This window comes from Diospyros lotus, chromosome 5, assembly GCF_014633365.1.
Source record: "Diospyros lotus cultivar Yz01 chromosome 5, ASM1463336v1, whole genome shotgun sequence".
Taxonomy (NCBI): Eukaryota; Viridiplantae; Streptophyta; class Magnoliopsida; order Ericales; family Ebenaceae; genus Diospyros; species Diospyros lotus.
Genome location: NC_068342.1, coordinates 11,677,298 through 11,703,418, shown reverse-complemented (window position 1 = coordinate 11,703,418; position 26,121 = coordinate 11,677,298). Strand labels below are relative to the sequence as shown.

At 39.3% G+C, this 26,121-nt stretch overlaps 2 protein-coding genes across 9 annotated transcripts; one reads left to right on the top strand and one right to left on the bottom strand.

Annotated features, from left to right (window-relative positions):
* Window positions 1-22,279, top strand: LOC127802609 (uncharacterized). 3 transcript variants are annotated; one of them, XM_052338520.1, is made up of 4 exons: window positions 1-444; window positions 3,138-3,296; window positions 3,476-3,584; window positions 21,549-22,279. In XM_052338520.1, exons 1-4 carry the CDS (start codon window positions 94-96, stop codon window positions 21,617-21,619), a joined length of 690 nt encoding a protein of 229 aa, XP_052194480.1. In that variant the 5' UTR covers window positions 1-93; the 3' UTR covers window positions 21,620-22,279. The 3 variants fall into 3 exon arrangements, with proteins under 3 accessions (XP_052194480.1, XP_052194479.1, XP_052194478.1); XM_052338519.1 differs by lacking the exon at window positions 21,549-22,279 and adding an exon at window positions 4,208-4,669; XM_052338518.1 differs by lacking the exon at window positions 21,549-22,279 and adding an exon at window positions 4,260-4,669 and having other exon boundaries at window positions 2-444.
* LOC127802608 (uncharacterized) lies at window positions 5,070-26,121 on the bottom strand. 6 transcript variants are annotated; one of them, XM_052338517.1, is made up of 11 exons: window positions 25,563-26,121; window positions 24,729-24,895; window positions 11,644-11,915; window positions 10,910-11,561; window positions 10,594-10,793; window positions 9,809-10,050; window positions 7,461-9,517; window positions 7,270-7,317; window positions 6,547-6,696; window positions 5,811-5,947; window positions 5,070-5,687 (listed from the first exon to the last, which is right to left on the bottom strand). In XM_052338517.1, the coding sequence occupies exons 3-7, from the start codon at window positions 11,913-11,915 to the stop codon at window positions 7,614-7,616; spliced, it is 3,270 nt and encodes a 1,089-aa protein (XP_052194477.1). In that variant the 5' UTR covers window positions 24,729-24,895; window positions 25,563-26,121; the 3' UTR covers window positions 5,070-5,687; window positions 5,811-5,947; window positions 6,547-6,696; window positions 7,270-7,317; window positions 7,461-7,613. The 6 variants fall into 6 exon arrangements, with proteins under 6 accessions (XP_052194477.1, XP_052194476.1, XP_052194474.1 ...); XM_052338516.1 differs by lacking the exon at window positions 24,729-24,895 and adding an exon at window positions 21,180-21,232; XM_052338514.1 differs by lacking the exons at window positions 24,729-24,895; window positions 25,563-26,121 and adding exons at window positions 21,180-21,232; window positions 21,808-21,890.

Here is a 26,121-nt window from a genome sequence, read left to right as displayed (position 1 = left end):
TGGAGGATATCCCTTTCTGTGTCCAACATATAAATACCATTCGGGTCTTTCTTTCTTTCTCTCTCTAATTTCCTCTCTCTCTCCCCCGCGAGCATGGAGTCCCCGGCGGTGGCTGGAAACGGAGATGGGAGATTCTTCCAGAACGTCATCGTAATGAGGCACGGCGACCGGATAGACAACTTCGAGCCGCTGTGGGCGGCGGGGGCTGCTAGGCCGTGGGACCCGCCGCTGGTGGATGCCGGCCGGGCGAGGGCCTTCTGCACGGGCTTGAAGCTCCGGAACCAGCTCGAGTTCGGGATCCACCGCGTCTTCGTCTCGCCCTTCCTCCGATGTGTCCAGACCGCCTCCGAGGTCGTCTCGGCTCTCTGCGCCGTCGACGACGTCTCTCTGGACCCCGACAATATGACCTCCGATGGCCTCCGAATCGATCCCTCCAAGATCAAGGTTTCGTAATTCTACCTTCTCTCTGGTTATCTTTATGCGCATGTGCATTTCTGAATGTGTTGTGCTAAGGATTGATGTAATCCCAAACTCTTTAGGGTTCCAATTCTAATAATGCGTGCATTGTTAAGAATCAAATGAATTTAACGTTAGTGGAGCCTGAAATCATAAAATAACTGTATTTTGAGAACTTATGGCGATTGAAGTTTATGCTGTATTTAGTTAAAATCTGGCCGTGAAGGCTGAACAGTTTAATTAATCTGGAAGTTTACACCTGTTTCCAACTTTGGGAAGTTTTTGGATTGTTAACTGCTAAATAATATCGAAAATTGTACATTAGTAATGAATAGTTTAGTGCATCAACTTCTGGTGGATATATCTAACTAATATTGAAATTGAGCTGATGAATTCTTTAACGTTCTTAGCAAAAGTTTCTACTGATCAATTAGTCAGACTTGTCGTTGAAGTTAGTCTTAATAAGATTTGCATGGAAAAGTTAGTTTGTTTCTATGTCCCTTGTATTACCCGAAAAGATGATGTATACATTATTCAATAGATTTCAGAACTATTAATGAATTTAAGTTACCTTGTTCTTAACATGTTTGGTAAGTTAATTGGATTGGTTTGTAAAAGCAGTTGATTGAGTTGTAATTTTTTTTAAATTCATTGCAATGATTTATGGTTACCCGACAGGATGGGCATCCAGCGCATTTAGGTAGAATTAGAAGCCATATGGATTGAAAGATTAATTAATTTGTAATTTCCTAGTGAAGCCAGTTACCTCCTTCTGGCTATTCTTCTATTTGCTCAATTCAAGAAACCACCATCTAAAATCTTACATGAGTTATCTCGTGTAATTACTAGAGCGTGTTCTTGTCTGTTATTGAGATGCAAATTTGTGCACTTGGATGTAACATACTTTTTCTCCCGTAGAGGAGGTCTGTGTTATGCAGAAGTACATAGACTTGTGAAATTGGACTACCATAATAGTGCCCAACAGAAGATTTTCCAAGTGTTTAAAACACAATGTAAACCATATCATGGTCCCAAGTAATTGCGTTGAGATATGAGCAGCTATAGGATAATTTCCTTAGTGTTAGATTAGTAGAATCTTTTCACGGAAGCCAAACTACTAGATGGCATAGTCTTCTCTGTTGTTGGGGGTACAAATTTGTAACCTCTGATTGCTTCCTACAACCAACGCTCAGCTTGGCCTAGGGCTAGAGAGCCTTCTGTTTTTTACTGTTGCGCCTCCAGAAAATTGAAATTGGATGTCCTGCAGTGTCTAAACCCTGACATTCGAAGCTCACTTTCAAATCTAACCCTTATCCAGTGTATTTCAATCTGCCGAGCTTTAGTGTATGGAGGCTAGTTAAGGAACATCAAAATCAGTCACTGTAGTTGGGATTATGTGAGGTGGCATTCCGTACTTTAAGAGCAGCCAATAGCAGTGTTTTTTTTTTTTTTTTTTGGTGGGGGGGGGGGGGATTAGGGTATTGTCTTATTGTGAGATGTGTCATGAGTTGTGCATTTTTCTCACATAGCATTGAAGTATTGTCAATAAGCAGGTAGCTTTTTATTGATACTATGCATTGGATCCATCAGTCATTTGCATCTACTCTTCTGGTTAATTTGTCCTACATGTACCGTGTCCTCAAATAAATTATGCTTATCAAAAGAAAAACGGCATAGTGGGATAAAGGCTGGATATGTTGTTGTTGTTGTTGTTATCAAAAGAAAAACGGCAGTACATTGATCATCCTAACTGTAAACAGGGTTGTTGCCTGAACGAGCTGTAATTTGACATGCTTCCAATTCAGTCAGTTGTCAGGGCCATTGATTATTATATTTGTTCACAATACATATTGTTACAGCTAAAAACTGCATCTCCTAATTAAGTTCTTATTTAACTAAACCGCTTCTCAACAGGCTGAAACATCTACTGCGGGGCACCTTTTCTAGTTAAACTTTGTAACCCATATTTTCAAACAGTTACTGCTCTGCTTGATGCTTGGTTCACTTGTTTTTTTCCCTAAGCAAGAATATATCAAAACATCTGATGGCAAAAGCAAATCACTTGCTCTAAGCTTGCGTTCTCTTTTGATTACAAGTTGCTTCACCGTATAGCTATAAGCTTTCTTCAAGATATGAACTTGGGTTTCCGTCACTTCTTCACAGGACTTCCCTGTAACTTATCCCCGCATAAAGGATATTACCAAACAAGAAATAAAAGAAAATTTTAATGTTGTAATTTGTTGTAGATAGGAACCAGTACACTGAATGCTTGGTCAGTCCTTTGTTGATGAAACTGGTACACATTGACAATATCTAGGCTGTAGCCAATGCAATTAGTATTTGGATTTGATCATGGTTTATCTCAAACTCCATCTTACACTCATCAATATCCAAATCATATCTGGTTCAGTAGCATGGCAGAGTGGAGTAAACTCTAATAACATCTACAGAAATAAAATAAAATTAAAAATGTGATCTTCAGAACAGTGCCTCTGCTCATGTAAATATAATACTAAAATCAGTTAAAATATGTTAGGCTATTCATGTACTTGGTGCTTATGATTTTAGTGGGTATACCTGTGTACTGAACTCCCAGATCTATCCATTTCTGTTCACTTGGTAATAACTACATTTATAAGTGAATTAGTCTCCTGCTTGACCCCTCTTTCCACACTTTTCAGGTCTCTGTTGAGTATGGACTGTGTGAGATGTTGAATGAGGAAGCCATAAGACCTAATGTCGCCCCTAAAGATGGAAAATTTGGTTTCGATATCTCGGAGATTGAAGCAAAGTTACCTGCCGGGACAGTTGATCACTCCTTTGAACGAGTGTATCAAGAGGTATAGGCACAAATCTTAACTTTTCCACTTTCACTTTTAACTCATACATTATAAAATGAAGACAAAAATGATAACGAAGCTTTTTTCCTTCTTCAAAATTTCTCGCTATGTATATTAGACGTGCAGAATCAGAAAAAATTTACAATATTGAAAGGGTTATTGGTTTGGATTGCTTTCAGTTGCCACAATGGAAAGAGACGGTAGAGGGTGCAAGGTATAGATATGCACAGGTTATTAAGACCCTGGCTGATAAATATCCTTCAGAAAATTTGTTGCTTGTCACGCATGGTAAGCTTCACTCCTGTGTTATTTTCTGGGATCCAAATTTCAAATTAAGATACTATCTAGGAGTTTAGGCACATTTATATTTTTTTTTTCTTTCCAAACATGAAATATCTATAGCATTTATATTCAATGACCCATATCTTTGTTGATATGCATATTGCAAGTGTGAAAGGAATTTCTAAATTTGGAATTCTCTTCATACACTTCACGTGTGAAATTCACTTGAAATTAATATGCTTCTAGATAATGTAAGTTTAGGATTCAAACATATGTAGTTGCATTTTTTCAGTATTCATTTTTGAGTAATCCCCTCAAGTCTCAACACTTCTAGTGTTGACAGTGTTCCTCCTATTTACAGCTGGACCTAAGCGCAGATAAAGTAGGAGAATTGTGTTAGGTAATCAACAGCCAGCGTAAAACTTACTGAATCAAATATGGATTCTAGACAAAAGAGAAATGGATTTATAGAGAATATTGTCATGAATAGAGATGGTTAGAGATCTAAAATTCATATATCGAAACTCATTTAGTGGGATTGTGGCTTATGATTGTAGTAGTTATTGTTGTTGTTCCGCAGGTCTTCCTTAGACATCCCAAATCTGATTTGTTTCCACGTACTTATTCAGGCATGCACGCACTTGTCCTTTACTATCCATTAGTCATCTTATGCTTGTGCAGGCGAAGGAGTTGGGGTTGCAGTTTCTGCATTCTTGAACGATGTTACAGTGTATGAAACAGAATATTGTGCATACTCTCACTCAAGAAGAACTATCACCATTGGCAAGAACGAATCATTTACTGCGGGAGAGTTTGAGGTGCTTATGCCCAAGGGCCAAACTGGTATCCGTTTTTGCTCCTTGAACACCTGAAGCAAAGGACTCTATTTTTAACTCTGCCAGACCTCAAATAAACAATCCCTCCAATTTATTTGAAAATCTCCCTCCATACCAGAATTCCACGGAGATTTATTAGCCCCCTACCATCTTATGGGTGGAAATATTAAGAAACAAAAACCTAATGAATTAGCATTACTGCCCCTTTCTCAGCATTACAACAAAAAATATTCTCTCTCTCTCTCTCTCTCTCTCTCTGTCTCCTTCCTTTCCTCTCAAAAAAACCAGTATAATTCTTCCAACCTACTCCCTCCTCAGATCCTGCTGTATAGCCCCATTCTTGTGCAGTGGAACTTTCTTTTTTCCTTGAAAGGCGGGTGATTGTCATCAACCTATAATTGTAAAAAAGAATTTGGTTTGCTATTGTAATCCATCAGATGATGTTTGCTTAATGGTTAGGGACGTGTTTGGGGAGTTGATGGTTGCAATTGATATACTGGCGAAGTGTAGAAGCTTTTGTGGTTGAACAATAAAATCCTTTTGCCGGTTCTCATACTTTTTGTTGACTTACTCTTTTTACAGGAGCGCTATATTTGGGACATAAATTCATGATTCAGTTTTCCCTTCGAATTTGACGTCATATTTAGAATCAAACTTACAAAAACCTGTTTCATACATCTTATTAAGTTCAAAGAGATGGATAGAAAAACTCTCAAGTTCAATATCAAAGAGAGAGTCTATGGTACAAAGAAGAGCAATAACCACCATTATCATCTCTCCAATCTGTAATCGAGTAAACTGGAAGAGAGTTGTCTTACATCCTCCTTTATCCATGGGAAATTAACTTTATGGTTCTACGCATAACCACTCTTTGGCCATACATCATCACAATGAACAAGTGGTTCCCAGCCACGATACTAAGCCAATGGATTTTCCAAAATAGGAAGCATTGCCGCGTTACGAAGTTCACGAGCATCAAACTGCCCAAAACCATCCACAGAAAGTTGGGGTTGGCCATCGGACGCGTACCATTGTTTCCTTTTTCAGCCAAATCCTGACTTAGTTTTGCTTCTCCCAGTCAAAAGTGACCCTTTTCCCGCCTCACTGTCTCCCATTCTGTTTCGTTCTCCTGTACCATTGCTGACTTACCCATATATCTAGAACTGGCCCTCTCCTTTCTGGGTCTGGATTTTTCACGTCGCATCAGTCTCTTCAACTCGGAAGAAGGAAATGAATGTGTGTCCTTTTGCAGGCAGAACATGTTTCTGCACTTCTGGAGTTACAAAGAATGGGACATGTGGTTGGAATTCATGGAATGGGTTTTGGTTCTTAGCAGGAAAGATCTTAGAGTTCACAAAGATACTCTTCTTTCTTTGCAAGAAAATTTTATACTCACCATATAAATAAGCAAAGCTAGAATGCACCGTGAGGCAGTGGTGCCATTTTGATTATTTGGGAGCTGCCACAGGCTGAGTTGAAAGTCTAGTCTGAGAAGATTCTTCTTCCTTGAATAATCAAAGCTGGATACCTCACCTGAAAATGGGAAAAACATTTTATGGTTGCTAAGGCAAGTGCAGTGGTTGAAAAAATCAGAGGAATAAACAAGGAATCATACAAATATTATACCAGCAACAACCACCAGAATTTTTGTTAGTAATTCCATGCTGAAATTTCTGAGTTAATTTAACCAAACTACCATACCGAACATAGATGGAAACATGGATTATTAAGACAGTTCAAAATGCTTTTTAAAAAATTACGAGTGAGTTTACAGGCTATCCATGTGCCCTACAATTGATCGGCACTGCACATCAATTGATTGGGATTTGCTCTGGCATAGTGGCAAATGCTAGAATGGGAAAAAAAACAAAAACTCACTAAGCACTTACAATACAACTAAACCACCGTTACTTCGACTGCTTAAGAAAAATGAAAGAGGGATAATTAGGGGGTCAGACAGAAAAGGTCGAAAATTAATTTGCTCTCTTTCGCCCCAAGAAAGAACACTTCTGAAATACTTATGTCTCAACAAATAAATGCAGCACTGCCCAAATAGATACACACACAGCCATTCATCCAACAAAATTCTCCACGTATATGGGCTTTCATGAATGCAAGGATGGCATTATTACCTCAATCGCATTTAGTACATCCCCAAGAGCAGAAACTTCTTACTCTTACTGGGCCACATGGATGATGCGATTGCTGTCAGTAGGTGCCTCGTCTCTTTTTCCCACTTGGAATTCTCATTCTATCCTCTCCTATATCCTGAAAAATTGATCCTATTTTCGAAAAAGAAAGAGAGTCAACCTTCTACCTGTTCAACTGTCATATATACACATAACCTATATTTACATATGCACGTACAAGTGAACATTACGTTTAGGCAGAACAGAGAAGGAAATGTCTGCAGTGTATGTGTGAAGAGAGAGAGTAGCAACCGCTCAGTATATGCTTCTGTAAATATGTGACAAATTTACAATTCACAGAACAAAATGCAATCTACCAAGAATAAACCCTGTTTCACTTATAACTAAAGCTTTCCTAACATGAATTAACACATGTTAAAGAACTCACAAGTCACAATACCTAAAAGCTTCTAGTATGGATATGGAAATGCACCATGAATAACACAGAAATGCACATGCCACAAGGTAACTTCAACTAGATGTCATTGGTAAAGCATATGCATGTATTCATACAACCTCTTTCCCCACTATTAATAGCATCCCCTGGTCGTATGTAGAAACACATAAGTTCCATCACTTCCTATTATCATCTTTGTTTCAAGTATTTACCAATCCAAACAACTAGTGGAAATAAAGTTTAGCATTATAGCAACTGCAACACCATACCATTTATCAGCTGCTAAAAGGCAAGGAATCCTAGTCCTCAGACTCCACCTGCAAGGACCAGAATGGAGCTAAAGTGCTATATTACCTTATAACAACAGAAACAACCTTTTTTAAAACTGTATAAAGGTGGAATTTTGAACACCAATTTCTTATTTGTATGGAGATGATTTTCACAAAAAGAGTCCACCTACAGTGTATATACATGTATAGTGAGGAAGGAGAGAGCAACAATATTATCCATCACCAGCTGTTGCATCAGCAGCTTTCTGCTGCTCCATATCTACCATCCTTGCAGGAGACGTATGCTGACCCTCAGACACAGGACTATTGTCTCCATTACAAGTTTATTGCTGCCTGATCATTTCGGAAGGAAATTTGTCAACAGCAATTTGATCTGAAGTCCCTAGCTTAACAGGCAAAGGTTCAATGCTAGAAGATGGCTCCACATAGGTACTTGTTTCCTGCTTTGTCGGGTCAACAGGGAGATGCGACTTATCAGAACTGGAATTTGATGGGTCTTGACTTGACTCTTGGGACACACAAATCATGTTGCCACGTCCTCTTGTATCAAAAGGGTTGGAATTTTCTGGCTCATTAGACCCTTTCACTGGGATTTCATCATCCACAGAGGATGGGATCTGCGTACTGCTTCCATTTTCAGTCAGTGGGCACATTTCTCTGTTCTCTTCAATTTCACCTACAGCTTCTACCATATTGGCTAACTGTGAATCAATGGAAGCAGAAATGCATAGAGATGCTGAAGTATCATCAGTTTTGCACCTGAAATTTGCTTCCTTTGTATTGTTACCAAGATCATAATCAGCAATCCTATTTTGCACTGCTAATGGCATAACATCAGCCAAGGGCGTTACATTCTGACTTGTATCTCCATGGTCACTCCCTGGCTTCTCTGAAGGTACAACTGGAGCTTCAAAACTCACTTTCTCTGCATTGCAACAATTACTATAATCTTTTGCCACACTATCTTGAATTCCCACTAACAAGACATCATCATCCACAGAAAGTAGGTTTTGACTCATGTTTCCATTCCCATTATGCACGCCTATTCCTCTGCCACCTGCAGTTTCAACCATATTGACCAGCTGTGTATCAGAGATGGGTTTGCTATTAATTTTGGGAAGAATAGGTGTTATTTCAGACTCCATATCCATAGCACTTTCACAAGAATCCTTGTCTAAAATATCATCTTCAAAGCCATTTAGATTTGTGAATGAATCATCTGTTGATGGAAGATTCTTTGTTATGTCAGGGCCTGCATCAACCAACATCCTCTCTCCATTTTCTGCGAATAAGTTAGTTGGTGCAACCCCATCAACAGAAAATAATCCTGATGAAGAGGTACATATGGATGCTGGATCAACTTCCATCTCAGCAGAGGAAATGTCGGTTCCATTTCTTTCACCACAAATGCCATTTTCACTAGCTAGCTGATCAAACAAGTTAGATACCAAATCACCTGTGATGCAGTCCAAAGCTATCTGGCCATCTGTAGATCCATTTTTAGCATTAGATGATATGCTCTTATTTGTACAATGGTTCTCACTTATCTTATCTTTCTCTTGGTTGGCACCAAGCGGCCCAACAGTAAGTTGGCCACCAGAATCCATAATGGTCTGTGTGCTTTCTACATCAACCAGTGTATTTAACTGGTTTTGTACCCAGACTGCAAGAGAAACAGCATGATCCCGAATCAAAGAATCATGCGGGGGGCAGTGTAGCATATTAATTAAGGCCTGGTTATACTGAAGCATACTGATAGATGGAGAATTAAATCCTTTGAGGCGAAAAACCTTGATAATTTTCAACACATGCTCACAGAGGTTGCCCTTTTCTGCCCAAATACAATCACAAATTCCAAATTCTGAACCTGGGTTAAATACCACATGAGCTTTATTTCTATCATCCTGGTCAAGAACTTTTGCACGTTTCCCCTCCATGACAACATCAGAATCAGGAATCTTTAGCGACTTGTGCCAAGATGTTAAACCATTCATCCATTCATCCTTCTGATATCGTGCAAAATCATCTTTCTCAGAATACTCATCAAGCCAAAAGTAAGAATGCACTTTAGTGCCCAGCTTATCAACCAGCCAATCAGCACGTTGATAGACACTAGGGTCCTTCTCATTTAGCAACCTAAGTTTCATTTGGTTGTGGTAAAACTCCATTGCTGCAGAAGTCTCTTGGCTTGCCAGTGGAAGACCTTTTAGTGCAGATGTCCACAACTCTGGGTCAGAAAGAAATATCAATTAAACTGGGGGAGGATAAAATAAAAATTAAAAAAAAAAAGAATTAAGTGTTAGAATATGATCTAGCACAACAGGTTATCCAATGGTTTTTTATAATCCGCCTGAGAAGAGGTTCACCAATTAAGTGACCCTAAGGCTGTAATGTTTCCAATGCCCACTTGATAAGTTGCAAAAGAAATCCAACTGTCACTGAATTCAATGGGGTAGGTAAAATAAACTTAAAAAAAAAGTTCTATGTTCAAAAAGATTAGTATGGTTAAGTGTCTAACCCATTCTAGGATACCAGATGGCCTTAAAGTAATCCATAAACTCTGATTCATCAATGAAGTCTACCATGAAATCCTGAAACAAATCCACAGTTCCATGTCCTTTGCAAATGCTGTGCACTATCTGACCAAGCTGTCTTGAAATCTCAGCACGCATAATCTCTGAGCACCTCTTTATTACGTTCCTATGCCATGCATGACGAACCCGCCAAAATGATATCAACACAGAGCACTGGAAGACTTCCCTGAGTAAAACAGACAGCAGAGATTTAAAACAACAGTTCATACAAGACACGTTAACTAAGAGAACACAGAATGTTTCAGCTTCACAATCTACAGTGGGCTGCTGCATTGCTATCAGTTGTCAGCACACCCATTGATTTGAAATGTCCAATGCCACCTCTTGGGGACAAGATGTATGACTGCAGAACCAGTTAAACAGAACCACCAAACTTTCAGCAACATTTGGAACCCCTCTCCAGACTATCAGCACATTTGGAACCCCTCTATAAGCATTGCCATGCTTTGAGGCTCAAAACATTAGAAAGCTGGAACCAGTTGGTACAATTATACATTTGGCCAAAAACCAATAGAAGTGGTGGCGCATTAGAGACAATCCATATCAATAAGCACATGCACTCATTTTTAAGCAAGAGGCAGACCATTGCAGCAATGAGGTTATTAATAAACTAATTTTCATCCGGAATCAATTTATTAAGACACTTGAACAATTTTCATCATTGATATGGTCATCCAAGGTGAGTTACAATGGAAGCTTAGCAGTGAACCTGATTGTTAGGATGTCAGCCAAAGGATCATCCACTATGAACCCAGCCAACTTCCACATTGGATCCTTTGTATGAACTCTGTTATAAAGAGCCCTCATCCACCTATGTGCATCCCCACATGCAAATCTTGGTGCTATTATCCATGCCACTGGGATGGCTTTGTTGTCAGAATTGAAGACAACAAGGCTGTGAACGGAATACTGCATAAAAATACAGACAAAAGGATAATGAGACTGATGTATTCAACAAGCAAATACATAGATAATGAGAGTATAAAAAGCATACAATGTACTAACTGAAAAGAAAAAATACAGACCTTCAATTTATTTGTTCCAAACCTTGAATCGGAAGCCACAAGGCTGTGGTAGCCAAACCGTATCATTTGCTGCAACTGCCACTCTGTTTGAATACCCAAGACAAAGGGATTGGAATCAGAGAAATCCTCATAGAAAAAGACATGATTCTGATGGCTTTCAACCCACATACTGAGGCTGACTGCATCATCTGCATCTAGTTCATATGTAGATCGCCTGATGCTCCTCTCCTGTCTCCTCACGTATCTGTGAGTTAAAAGATCATCTCGATTGCTTGGTCCCCCTTGTCTTTCCACTGATTCATTGTGTCTCTGCATTATGGTTTCCACAGAAACCCCAACATAGAGTAGAGATAAGACACGGAGACGGAGATCCTCTGAGATATATGGGGCATACATAGCACGGGTTCCAGCAGCCTTCTTGTCCTGTGGACCATGGCACGGTAACCCTTTCTTATCTACATGCTTATCCTGGTTATAAATGACAAGTGCAACTGATGGTTCAGCAATTAAGCGTTTCACAATAAAGTGACAAGTGCACCCTCTCTTTGTATTTGGCCGGCCAGCAGATTTCTTCTTTGGGACATAAGTACTCCTGCTGGGTCGAACGATACCACCCTTTCTGTGGTCATCTGGGCCAAAGGAGCACCAATACCTGCAAAATCAACAGGATCAGGTACATCATATAGGACAGAAGAATGTTGCAATGAATGATTAGAGAAAAAACCAAGACTTACAAGATATACTCAAGAATGCCATCAACTTTTGGCTTGTATGTCATCTCTGGAGGCCTACGCCTCCTGGCTTCAACATGAAATCTTGTTGGACAATCCTTATTAGAGGATTCACCACGGACAAAATCATCCACTCTAGCAAAGGGAATCAAAGCAACTCTATCTATATTGTCACGCCAACCTTCTACCTTAGTCCACACAAGGTCATCAGAAGAGAACTCCAATGTTGGGGGGTTCTGTACAGGAAGGGACAAAATCTCATCCCATCTTGCCATCTGTAAGGATACAATAGAAAGCACTATGGTTAAATAACTTGGGAACACTACGTCTCAAGTTGCATTGCTACTTGTTAGGTAACATGCTATCACATTTACTCTAAAAAATTTAAGAAAAGGGGGAACACAGAAAGACTTAAGTATCCCCATTTCATAAACTCAAAGCAAGCAAGAACTAACTTTCAAGAAAGATAGACTAAAAATATTGGATAATACCAACTCTCGTTGTCAATGTCATTCTGGATTTCACAACATACAATGAAGGCAACAAGAGAAATGTGCATACATTTTCCAGTAGATTAGTGTGAAAAGCATCCACAATTGAGGCAGGAGTTTATCATCCCATTTCCAAACAATCTGAAAGTGTTAAAAATCTTATATATACATATACATATTGTTTAGAAAGTCCAATGTGGGGTTATGATATTGCATCTTCATGATTTAATGAATTTCCTTCCAATGCAAAAGAAAGACATCTGTTAATTCTATTGCCATGGGAAAATAGAAATAAAAAACAAAAATTGAAGTGATTGATGTTTACTTGTCCATATAGTTATTAAAAATATTAAAAATAAATAATTCAAGTCAATGTAATGAACATCCATAACCAAAACCAAAAACAAAAAACATTATAGTGTGACCTGATGGCATAATGAAGTCTCGAAATGGTTGCTAAGGAAATAAAAATGACAGACCTTTTTTTTGTTATAAAAAATTATGTAAGCCATCCCTCATTTCTGTTCTCTTTTTTTGTTTTGGTTGAAAGGGGTGGCCTTACAAAAGATAAGGCAATGGATAGAAATGAATGGAAATCTAGAATTTATGTAGGCAACCCCTCATAGTGGTATAAAGGCTTGGTATGTTGGTCATCGTCGTTGTCAATAACATGGGAGCGAGACCAACCATGGGCCAGACTTTTAACCCTAAGGAACACACAAGCCTTTAATCAATACCTGGAATAAAATCCTGTAATACACATTTTCCATAACTAGAATTTTGTCATAAAAATGTGTTTAACATCACACAAGATTCTAGAATGTAGTCCCAACTACATAATTCAAAAGTATGGTAAGTTATGGGATGAGCTCACAACTCAACGAATGGCAAACCTTGAAATACTATATGTTAGAATTTGTATTAGTCTAGCTGTTAGTTTCGGTAAAGGGCAGAATTGACTGATAGGAAATGATTATATTCTTATGTTTTATGTGTTTAGAATATAATGGAAATGTCTTCATTGGAGTTATTTCCAAATAAGCCATGTATTTCCTTATTTTTTAGTTCAGTCCTTATATTGTAACCGCCTCTATCTTTTATAAATAGAGGCAGATGGGTTCTGTTGAGGCACCAAGAATCCTTTCCATTGTATTTGCACACGGGAGTTGAGAGAATAGAGAGAGAGCTAATGCTCAGTCCTTGTATTCTTGTGAGAGAGGCTATTGATTCTTAGCCTAAGTGTGCAAGGAAGAGATCAGAGTGGAAGAGCTGTATTCTTGTTTCTTTGATAGTGGATTCTGTCGGCATCTTCTGGCAGTCTGGATGTAGGGCCAATTCTTGTCCGAACCAGGATAAGTCTTCTTGTTCACTTATTATTATTGCTTGTTATTGTGTTCTGTTTTTCATTTCTTTCAGTTTCTATCAGTATCGCCTAAGGGTTTGGGTGTGAGAGAGTGGTAATTGTGTGAGGAATCAGGTCCGAGACTCAACACTATAATAAGTGAAAATTAAGAACTTTCTCATTTAGAAATCAGCATATTTTCATTCTAAACAAGTTTTCCAATACATGCATAGGAATGTTTGAAACCCAAACTGGGGTATCGGACTAGAAATGGGGGAGTGCCAAGGGTCAATTATCAGACCAGGGTTGAATGAGGATTTATTTTTATTAAATAAATAGAGGTTAGATACAAAAATAATAAAATCATAGCACAATATTATAATTAATATTTATTAGCATCATATTACAAAATGTCAGCTTCTCAAATGCAGACAACAGTTCTTGATCAAACAGGAAGATCGAGATGAGGGAAGGTATCGAGAGAGAGAAGAATGCAGAAATAAGGGAGAGAAATGAGAAAGAAAGAGAGAGAGAGAGATCAAAATATTCTCAGAATTTTCATATATCCGTGGAAGAGAAGTCAGCACTATATATAGCTGAATTCTTAACCTCCCATGTATTGTAACAGACTACATGTGCATCGAATGTACCAGCTGCTAATGCAGCAACTAACTAAGTACAACCCCTTCCAGCTAGCTTTCAATTTATACTGTTTTTACCCATTTACTATCTCTAATTACAGTAGACTCCCCTTACAAGTATTAACATGACAAATACACCCCCCCCCCCCCCCCCAAATCAAAATTTTCTTGTCCTCAAAAAATGCTGAGAAGGCTTGCCACCCGAGGAAACTGATTAAGTAGATCTGAGAGATATTCCTAGGTATTATTGTCTAAATGAAGGTCTGACCATTGTACTAGTACTTGAATAATGGGAGCCCCATGCTTGTATAGCACTCTTTATCCAAAATAGTCATGGGTATTTTAGGCTTGTCTCCAACCTGTAGAGAATTAGGCAGCATTGGACTCACTTGCTATTCAGCTACCGACTTCTTAAGAAGAGAAACATGAAACACCGAATGAATGTTTGAATTCTTCGGGAGTTGCAGTTTGTAAGCCACACTTGCCACCTTTGCAGTTATGAGAAATGGACCATAGTATTTTGGCTGCAACTTTGAAATAGGGCCTTGAGATAGGGATCTTAAATGCCTCGGATGTAGCTTGAAATATACCCTCTCCCCCTCTTGAAACTCCCTATCACTCCTCTTTTTATCAGCGAACTGCTTCATTCTGTTCTATGAATTGGCCAACTCAGTTTTGATCACTTGTAAAGCCTGTTGCCTTTGTTGGTAGTAGGTGTCTAGAACTGCTACCGATGATGACTCTCCTACAGCCAGAAGTAGGGGTGGTTTGTAACTGTAAAGGGCTTCAAAAAGAGACCTTTTGATGGCACCATGGTGGCTAGAATTGCACCACCATTGTGTTGTAGTCAACCATTTGTGCCAGGATTTTGGTTGTAAGAAGCATAAACACCTCAAGTACATCTCTAGACTTTGATTAACCCTTTCTGTTTGCCCATCAGATTCAGGATGGTAGGCAGTAGACATATTGAGCTTGACTCCCAATAATCGCATTACCTCCTTCCAAAGTAGGCTAGTAAAGATCTTATCTCTATCTGATATTATAGCCTTAGGTACCCCATGCAATGTTACTATATGATCCATGAAGACCTTAGCAATTTCCTGAGCAATGTAAGGGTGAGAAAGCCCAACAAAGTGGTTGTATTTCGTGAATCGGTCCACAATCACCATAATACAATCCTTCTCTTCTGACCTTGGAAATCCTTCAATGAAGTCATGGAAATGCTCTCCCAAGGTTCCCCTGGAATGTCTAATGGCTGTAATAATCCGAGATAGGCCACATTTTCTGTTTTGCACCTCTTGCAAGTGTCACACCCCATCACAAACTCCATAACATCCTTCTTTAATCGCAGCCATTGGAAAAGTCGTATAACCTTATGATAGGTATTAACAATACCAAAATGTCCTCCCATGGGTGAATTATGCAAAGCTTCAATCACCTTACGTCTAAGCCTTCCATCATTTCCCATAACCAACCTTCCTTGGTGCCTGATGATGCCATTGGCCAAAGTATACCCCTAGTTTAGCAGTCGGGCTAACCACAAACTGTTGCAATAGCTACTTAGCAGCCACATCTGTTTCATAACTTGAACTAATTTCTTGGCACCAATCTGGAATTACCATAGTTAATGTAGCTGAATGGCCCCTTTCGAAACATCACGACAAGGCATCTACTACCCTATTCTCTTTCCCCTTCCTATACTGTGTAGAATAATCCAGCCTCATTAATTGTCATACCCTTTTGCTACAAGTGAGTATGTAACCGTTGTTGCAACAAAAATTTCAGACACTCATGGTATGTTTTAATCACAAATGTACCCCCCCTTCTAAATAATGGCGCCACTTATCCACAGCCATCAATACAACCAGCAATTCCTTCTCATATATTCTTAATTCCATGTGCTTAGGTGCCAATGCTTGGCTAAGAAAGGCCAAAGGCCCGCCCTCTTGAACCAAAACAACCCCAATTCCACTAGCACTTGCATCTGTTTCTCGTATGAAGGGTTTGCTAAAGTCCGGTAGACCTAGCATTGGAACATTGCTGACAGCAGTGTTCTAAAAGCCGCTACGCGCTAGTCGGGTGGTAGACTGGCACCTAGCGCCTAGGCGGGAACTAGGCAGCGCCTAAAAAATTTAATATTTTTTTTATTTTTTTCTTAATATATTCTCCCAGCAGCAAGTTGGTGCTACTTGCTACAGGAAGTAGCGAGCAGCTGTAGTGAGCAGCTGTAGCAAGCAGCAACGCAAGCTTGCTGCTGCAACTTCTTCAATGTTTTTTACTAAATAACTGGAGGCGGAGGAAGATGGATACAAACCGGAGAAAGACGAGATCAGCAATGAGAGATGACAGCCAACAGATGAGATGTCTGTGACGAGAGAGAACGACCAACAGGTGAGGTCAGCGGCGACGAGAGAGCAAGACCAAGAGAAGAGATCAATAGCGACGGCGAACGACTAAGAGGAGATCGAAGGCGAGAGAGAGAGAGGACCCGCAATGAACGACCAGAGAGAGAAAGGTAAAGGGGAAATAGAGAAAGGGAAGGGGGAAATAAGGTCGATCCAGGACGCGCACGACATAGGTGGCCCAGGCCACGCGCGACCCAGGCGGCTCCCTGGTTCGCCTAGGCGCCGTCGTGGCTCGATTAGTCAGGTCGGCGCCTAGGGGTGCTGACCAACCCTAAATTGCCGCAGCCAGTGGCCGCCCAACACCTAGGCAACCGCCTAGGCCGAATTTTCGAACACTGGCTGACAGCTTTCTTAAGTTCATCAAAAGCCTATTCCGCCTGATCAAAAGCTTGTTCCACCTCCTGGCCCCAATGGAACCCATCCTTTTTCAATAATTTGGTTAAGGGTCAGCTGATAATAGCATAGTTTTTGACAAACCAACAGTAGTAGCCCGTTAACCCCAAAAATCCCCTAAGTCCCTTCACATTAGTGGGTCGCAGCCATTCCAACATCGCTACCACTTTGCTAGGATCCGTGCATACCCTTGTTTTAGATATAATGTGGTCCAAATACTCCACTTGCTCTTGAGCAAAGGCACACTTTGACTCTTTAATATACAATTAATTGAACCTAAGGACCTCAAAAGTGGTTTTTAGGTGGTCAATGTGTTGAGCAAATGAAGGGTTGTAGATTAAAATATCATCAAAGAACACCAAAATGAATTGTCATAGGTATGGTTCAAAAATTCGGTTCATCAAGGACTGAAAAGTAGCTGGGGCATTGGTCAAGTCGAAGGGCATTACAAGAAACTCATAGTGTTCTTGATGGGTCTTGAAAGCTGTTTTATGGACATCTTCAGGTTTCATCCGAATTTGATGATAACTTGATCTAAGATCTAACTTAGTAAAAACAGTGGCATACTTAAGCTCATCAAGTGGATCTTCTACTATAGGTATTGGAAACTTGTCTTTGATGGTTATGGAGTTTAGTTGACGGTAGTCAATACAAAATCTCCATGAGCCATTCTTCTTTTTAATAAGCAAAACGGGTGAAGCAAAAGGACTATTGCTAGGTTGGATGAGTGATTTGTATAACATATCTTTGATGAGTCGTTCAATCTCAGTTTTCTATTTGGGGGGATATCAGTATGATCTTAGATTCACAGGCTTGACTTGGGGTTTCAGGTTAATAGAGTGATCAAAGGTTCTTTTGGGTGGAAGGAATGGGGTACTGCAAATAGGTCCTTATACTCAATCAAAAGTAGATTAAGAGAGTCAATTTCTTGTACCTTTCTTTGGATGAAGGGTTGGCTGCTGACCACTACATGTAACTCTCCTCCTTGTCTAGTTGTTTCTCTGGTATATTCCACTGCATGGATGGAGAAGAGTTGAGCCACCTTTGGGAACCGACTCCTGAACAGTCTTTGCAGCCTCTTACTCGAGATTGTCTTACACACTCCCACCTCCGAATTGTCTGTTAAGATCTTCTTACTGCCATTTTTTTTCAAAAGTCACCTCCATTTTATTGAAATCGAAACTAATTGGGCTAACTTCATTTATCCAATCCACTCCAAACACTACATCACAACCCCCCAACTTGAGCAACCTCAAGTTAGTTGAAATTTTTTCTCCATTCATCTCCCAACAGAAGCCTTTACAAGATGATTGGCTCATCACTTTGCTGCCATTAGCAACAGTTACTGATAAGGGGTGGGAAGGAGTGACTTCGCACCCCAGCCTCCTTGCTATAGCTTCATCCAAGAAGCTGTGGGTACTCCCACTATCTATGAGTACCATAATTGGGTAATTGTTTGCTCTTCCTTCCACCTTGATAACCTTTCTATTGTTCACCCCCTTCAAAGCATGTAATGAAATCTCCCCTTGATCTTCCCTCTCAATCTCCGATAATTCCTCTCCTACCTCAATGTCATCATCTTCTCCTTCCAACAATAGTAACTGTCTTTTACACTTGTAGCCCACAAAATACTTATCCCCACATTTGTAGCATAGACCAGCTAATCGTCTTTGCTCCATCAGTTTACTTCCAGCGATAGGGGCAAGGTTGGTAGAACGCAAGGCCAGGACGCCTTTACTTTGGGATCCTACTTCTCTTGATGCCATTCTATTTCCAGCCTGCCACCCTCCTGTGATCACTCCTCTCGCCTGATTCCTCTATTTTTTAATCAATGCCTCAATAATCATCTCATGTAACCTTGTGCTCTCCGCAGCCTGCTTCACCGTGTGGGGCTGTAGCATCTTCACCATGGCCTCATTTCATCCCCTAGGCCACTAATAAAGCTCGAAACATAGTACTCCTCGGATAAATGAGGACTATGCACCATCATCAATGATCTCAGCTCCTCGAACTTGAGCTGATAAGCTTGGACTGTCCCTTCTTGTTTGAGTTTATTAAACTCTTCAATTATGTCCCTCATACTTCTATCTTTGAACCATACACACGGATCATCTACAAACACACTCCAGGGACTTTCGTCCTTAACTGCGAGCCACCCTTGATACCAAGCATCTCCCATATCATTCAAGTAAGTAGAAGCCATAATGATCTTCTGTTGTTCCGAAATTTGAAATAGGGAGAATACTCTTTTGCATCTCCTCGCCCACCACCTCAGATTCTCTCCTTCAAACAATGGAATCTCCAGTTTTGGCATAGGATAGTTCGGGTGGTGCTGATTAACTGGAGCTCCTGGCCTCCTTTCTCTTACATTCTCCCCCACCATTTCCACATCAAACTCGAACTCCGACATCCCCACCAGCTACGATTCTACTCCCACACCAAGAACAATGGGCTCTATTCTTTCTCTCAGAAGAAGCTCGAGAGAGAATCTTATCGATTGTTGATTGGCGAACATTCGCGCAATCAATTGCATCTGCTCCATCATTTGTTCCTGAAGCAGAGTGCTCTGCTCACAACTCTCCATCCTCCAACGTTCCATTGCTTGGTCAATTCGAGAATCAACTCCAGCTTCAATAGAAAGTTCAAGCATCCCCACCCGATTCTTCATCTCTGCCATTGTTGTAGTCACTTGTTGTAGCTGAGATTCCATTTGTTTCATCCTTGTTCCGTCGGCCATGGTTAGGATTCTTTTGGGTATCGATCAACACGCAAGAGCGTTGCTCTGATACCAAAATTGCCAGCTTCTCAAATGCTGACAATGGTTCTCGATCAAACAGGAAGATCGAGATGAGGGAAGGTATCGAGAGAGAGAAGAATGCAGAAATAAGGGAGAGAAATGAGAAAGAAAGGGAGAGAGAGATCAAAATATTCTCAAAATTTTCATATATCCGTGGAAGAGAAGTCAGCACTATATATAGCTGAATTCTTAACCTCCCATGTGCTGTAATCACCTGCATGTGCATGGAATGTACCAGCTGCTAACGCAGCAACTAACTAAGTAAAACCCCTTACAACTAGCTTTCAATTTATATTGTTTTCACACCTTTACTATCTCTAATTATAGTAGACTCCCCTTACAAGTTAATACATGACACAAAACAACAATTACATTATATCATTATAAATATTTGCATTGTTTTGAATAGAATTTGAACCTATAAACTTATAGATAATCTAAAGACTTGACATCAATTTCTTTAAGATCTTTCAAATCATCATTATCTTCTAACATTTAAAAACAAAATAAAAAATTAAAAGAAAATCAGCCGCGTTTTTTATTCCAACCAAACCAGTTCATTGACCAATTCCCAGTTTTTGAGGTTGAACAGACCAGTTCAGTCCGATTCCCTTAATATTGATGCATGGTCATTTCAAACTTACTCAAGTAACTTTTTTTCAAGTAATTCTTTCACAAATAACTCTACTCAAGTAATTTCTTCAAATAAAATTTTTCACAAATAATTCTTTCTCAAGAAACTCTTTCTCAAATAATGGTGTAGCTAGTAATGACAAAATCTCATAACATCTTTCTTTATATTTCATGACGTATCCAATACGACATCTCCTCTCAATCTCCTAGTGCTATTGCTTTCTCTTTGAGCAATAGTACATCCAGTGGATCCACATCATACTGTGGGTTACCTTAGGATGGCACCTAGGACAATACCCTAAGCCAATCTGATTTAGGATTACCAAACAACTGCAGCAACAGGAATCTCTTAACCATTGAGAACTAGTGTTAGTTCTCTAGCTGCCAAAGTCATCCCAACTCCACCAAAGCAAATGAATTTGTTGTCTAGATTTCTTGTCACCGCAACAGCTAATCTGCATCTTATCCAGTTGGAAGTCCTTCTCCTCTAACAATTGAGAAGCTAGAACAATAACACTAGCTTCTAGAGTCACACTGACTCCATCCCAACAAATGGGTCTTTTCCCTGTACTTCATCTATTGTGGTCCATTTCTTCCTGTGCTCACAAGTTCATTTTTCAATGCATTGTGTGAACTTCATTTTCTAATTCTTCTCAAAACATTTATAATTTTCCTTTTCAAATAACAACATTCACAAAGAACCATTCTTGGATATAGTAAAATAAATTTCACATTTTCTCAAGCATCACAATATATGTGAATCACAGTACTAAAAAAAGACCTAGCATGGGATTTATTTTTGAAAAAGCATACATATAGCAAGGCAAAACCACTCACCTGTTATCTTTTTTAACAGTCTTACAAGTGCCTTCTCTTTTTTTTCTCTCAACCTGATTCACATCAATTTTCATACATTAATAACTATCTAAATTAGGCCTATTTGCAACCTACAATCATAAAAATTAAGTACTCTAGTTATATTAAATTCAACATACTAACAATTTATTAATTTTTTTTATATTTTCTGCTGATTTATTTACTAATATATATACATATATTTTTCAGTCTATTTTTTTCATCTTTTTTTTTTTGTTTCCTGCCCTTTTTTCTGTATCTATTTCTTTTACATATATATATATATATGTGCATATACATGTAAGAAAACAAGTCAGGTCACCAATCAAGTACAAATGGGTGTGGTTTCAGTTTCAGGTTGCCGATTTGGGCTTTGGATCAGGTCTACTTTCCGGCTCCAAAAAACCCTTAGCAATTGCTAAAGCAAGGGGATGCTTACTATGTGAAGCTTCGGAAACTGGCCTGGGGGAACCAAGGATAAAAGGAAAATGAGAGGAAACAGGAAGGAAAATGGAAGAAACCAAAGGAAAAGAGGGCTTATCAGCTTATCTAGCAGTGCTGTGAAAGAGAAAAGGAAGGAAGAAGATGAAAGGAGAGGAGAGAAAGTCACCTGCATCAAAACCTCCTGTGACTGCCTTAGCTCCAGGATCCATCCATCCATCCCTCCCTCCCTCCCTCCCCAGGAAGATGGATATGCATATATATAGCCATATGCATCCCCAGGGGCAACAACCCACTGTACCAGTAAAAGGGTGTAGCAAGCAACAGAGCAAGGAAGAAACAAACTGAGGCTTACCTTTTCCCAGAGTTCACAGGCCTGATGGAGGGGAGAAAGAAGAACCCAATCAACATCCAAGAAACAGCAGCTAGGTTATGTGAGAATGGGGGAAGAGATGTGCATATATATTGAGTGACAATTTTGTAAATATAATTATGAGTTGAAATATAAATAATAATCTGAAAATGTTATTATATAAATAATACATATAAAATGCACCATTCTGAAATAACTTCAAGATCAGTTTGGCTTGCAATTCACCATTTAGACAACTCTCAGAAATCGCAGATATTAGCTTTTATTACATAGCACTCTTAACTCAATCTACTTGTTCAAGGCTGTTCTGAACCTGTCCAAACATGTAAAATGCACCAGAAATTTTTATCCATCTCTACAACAGCAAGAAAGCTCAAAACTATAAAAGTAAAAGCACGGAAAACTCTAGAATCAAGATATCAACACTTTAAGGACTAAGCGAAAGTTGCTATTTTCCTCTTCAGTAGTTCCACAGCCAATGATCGAAAAGTATTAGCTGCCAGAAAAATAAAACAATTAAGAACCTAAAACTATATTTCAAATTGAGAGTGATGCTGGAAAAAGCGACACCAAGACAAGAAACATATATCTACATAAAGAGAGAGCTATTGAGTTAGTCAGGTGAAAATTTGTTGAGCAAACTGCACCCAATTCATTGCCACCAAAAAAAAAAATTGTCAGAACTATTCTGACATTCAATTGGTAAATTGGAACCAACTGTACAGATGAAATGCCATCTATGTATATAAAAATCTGTATGTGACTTATTACCAGATATGCATATACCTATTATTCCTCTCATACAAAGAGGAAACAGAAAAGAAAATGCATATCCAGGGGAAGAAAACTGAACGACCACTCATACCTACCACCCACATACACAAAATAAGAAACAGAGCTTGGAGGAAAACCAATCACTAGAAAGAAAAGCCATGAAAAAAATAATACCAGACACAAATACACGTGAATTTCCTTCAAAATTTTCACAAATAAGCAATACTGATGCTAATTACTATCAAAAAAAAATGGGAAACACTATTTTTAAATTAATCGAGCCAAAATAGAAAGTGAAAAAGGAGAGAAGTTACCTGGAGACTATTGAACTGCTACATATATATATATAGCAGTTCAATAGTCTCCAGGTAACTTCTCTCCTTTATATATATATGTGTGTGTGTGTGTGTGTGTGTGTAGAGAGAGAGAGAGAGGGGTAAGCAATGAAGTAGAGGAAGAACTTCCGGCGTTTTGGCCTTTTTCACTTGCCGAGAAGAGAGGGTTTTAGAATTAGGCTTATAAAGCCTCAATAATATCCACATCACCACAAAATATCCAACTAAATTTTGTCAAATCCAATTTGAACCTGACTTCATCAGTTTTTGATTTATGTGATTGGTTTTGAAATTCAATCTAGATGGATGCTTTCCATATTTTTCCCCATTTTTAGATTGGAAATAAATGGCGGGTGTTACAACAGAGCTTTAATCATTGTTGAGGCATTTCGAGGGCAGCGGGAGGTAGAGGAAGGAAATAAGAAGAGAAAGGGCTGGAAAAAGGACCCCAAACCGAAAGAATCAGATTTCTCTAGCAACTAAACAATGAACGAGGAAGACGACAAGCGCGTGGCATGAGAGGCAGCAGCAACTGGCATGTGGCTGGGCGTGTGAAGGCACAAAGTAAGCATCCATCCAAATCGAATTTCAAAACCAATCACATAAATCAAAAACTGATGAAGTCGGGTTCAAACCAGATCCAACAAAATTTAGTTGGATATTTTGCGGTGATGCAGTTATTATCAAGGCTTTAGAAGCCTAATTCTAAAACCCTCTTTTCTTGGTGAGTGAAAAAGACCGAAACTTCTTCCTCTACTTCATTGCTTACCTTTCTCTCTCTCTCTCTCTCCAGCAGTACAGTAGTCTCCAGGTAACTTCTCTCCTTTTTCACTTTCTCTTTTGGCTCGATTAATTTTAGAATTGCACATAACACAATTCTAAAATAACAGTGTGCAGTTTCAACCAATCTGTAAAACTTTCCACCAATAAACCGAAACCTAATATTGTGTCCTATCATTTGCAAGAAAATCATCACTTGTTCTATGGCACACTCATATTTGAAGTTGGTTGTAATAATTTGAGTGTTTCTAGGAGATCACACAATGCCTATCAGCTCGATTTAATAAGCTAAGTACATAAAATTTTCTAAACGAGGTTGCATCAATAGGAATTTGTCTTGGTATGCTATTACTATTCTCACACTCATCAATGACTAAAGCATTTACAACAACTACAACTACAGCAGCCCCCTTGCATATGGCATGAATAGATTGGTCATCCACCTATATCAAGCAAATTTATACAAAATCACAAACTGCCATCAAAACTGGATCAAATTATTAGAGACCAATCTTATTATACTACACAATGAAACATCAAAAAGAGTCTTGGTTCGATACTTTACGGCAACAACAACATCAAAAGCATCACAAATCAAAAATCAACAATGGAGCAATATGCAAGAATGGAGCATCAGCAACAGGTAACAATAATAATGGATCATCATCAGCAACAACAACATCAAAAACCTTCCCAAGAAATTTATTTTCGAAAATTATTAATTCAGAAACAAACCCAGTAAATAAGCCCAAAAACAAAAAACTAACCCTAATCATTAATTCAGAAATGAACCCAGTAAAGAATCACAAAAACAAAACAGTAATTTACCTCTTGAGGACAGTGAAGAACAGAGAGAGAGAGAGAGAGAGAGAGAGCAAGATGGCGGATGGCGAGAAGCGGAGCGAGACGGAGACGGCAACGGCGTTGCAAGTGGAGACGGTGATGCAGGAGGAGAGAGGCAGATTTCGTTGAGAGAGGCAGAGCAGGTGCGGATGCTGGGTGGCAGGGGCAGATCCAAGAATTTAGGTTGGGGGGGCCGAAATTTAAAAAGTTAATGTAATAAAATTCTTATATAACCAAAAAGTCAATACAATAAATTTTATTAAACTTGTGCTCGACGAGGTTTTGAAACAAAAAATTCATTAAACTTGTGCTAAATTGATTTTGCTCGCTATGAATTGAAATACTTTCACTAGTGTGATAACAATATTTTTCCTTTCCTCACAGAAGGTTGTTGTTTCATCCTAAATTCTAAGATACACAAACAAAAAATAGCACAATTCAATAATCGAACAATTAAAATATTTAACTAAAAATTTGAGACAAATGCAAGTCCAATACAACAACTGTATTTCTAGAGTTTAAACAAGAGAAGGCAAAAGTATGGTCGATTCAAATATTCAATAACAGATTCACAATAACAAATTCCAGGCTTCCAGCCACGCCAATTCCTAAGTTCCTAACTAAATGCAGTAGTCAAATAGGCAAGCAGACACAAAGTTAGCAGAAAATCACTTACTTAAAACTAGCTGAAAAAAGGCAGCGATTTCATTTCAACAACAAATTAAGCATAAACAAGGAAAAAAAATATGGGCGAAAAATAGAAAAACTATCTAGATTTAGCTGTCGAGAATCAAAGAACTGAAAGAAGAGAAAACATACCTGGGCTCGAATGAAGCAAATCTGGAAGATTGGGGGGGTAAAACGAAGACCTGAATCAGAGGCAGGGCAGCGAGCAAGAGGGCGAAGCCGACTGGCCAAGCGAGCGTGGGGGCGAGGGCGAGCGAAAGCAAGAGAGAGGCAGTCAGGCAGAGAGCGAGGGCGAAAGGCAGCGAGGGCGAGAGCAAGAGAAAGGCAGAGAGCGAGGGGAAGTACGAGCGGACGAGCAAGAGAAGAGGAGGCAGAGAGCGAGGGTGAGCCGTGAGCGAGGAGAGCGAGGTCGAGAGAAGGGTTTGCAGGCAAGTGGGCTGGGCTGGAAAAAATTAAGGTGCGCCGGACTGAGTTTGGGTTAGGTTGGGTTAATATTAAATAATTAAAAAATTTACTCTACAAATCTAATTTTTGTTGTGAAGCAGAGCAGAGCAGAGCAGCGCACACATAGGATGGCCGACGGAGAAGTGCGGAATGGAGATAGGGTTTCTGTGAGGGAGGGAAGAAGATTGCCGTTCTGGAGGGAAGCAGCGGAATAGAGCGTGTTTCAGTTGCTGTTTCCTTCGTGAAA

Bases quoted from the DNA above. Each gene is read 5' to 3' on its own strand.
- LOC127802608 (XM_052338512.1), bottom strand. From the start codon at position 21,858: ATGGATGGATGGATCCTGGAGCTAAGGCAGTCACAGGAGGTTTTGATG. The intron at 11,562-11,643 runs GTAAGTCTTGGT...TTGATTTTGCAG, and splicing joins GGCATTCTTGAGTATATCTT to GTATTGGTGCTCCTTTGGCC. The intron at 10,794-10,909 runs GTCTGTATTTTT...ATTTTTATGCAG, and splicing joins TTGGAACAAATAAATTGAAG to TATTCCGTTCACAGCCTTGT.
- LOC127802609 (XM_052338518.1), top strand. From the start codon at position 94: ATGGAGTCCCCGGCGGTGGCTGGAAACGGAGATGGGAGATTCTTCCAG. The intron at 3,297-3,475 runs GTATAGGCACAA...GATTGCTTTCAG, and splicing joins TTGAACGAGTGTATCAAGAG to TTGCCACAATGGAAAGAGAC. The intron at 3,585-4,259 runs GTAAGCTTCACT...ATGCTTGTGCAG, and splicing joins TTTGTTGCTTGTCACGCATG to GCGAAGGAGTTGGGGTTGCA.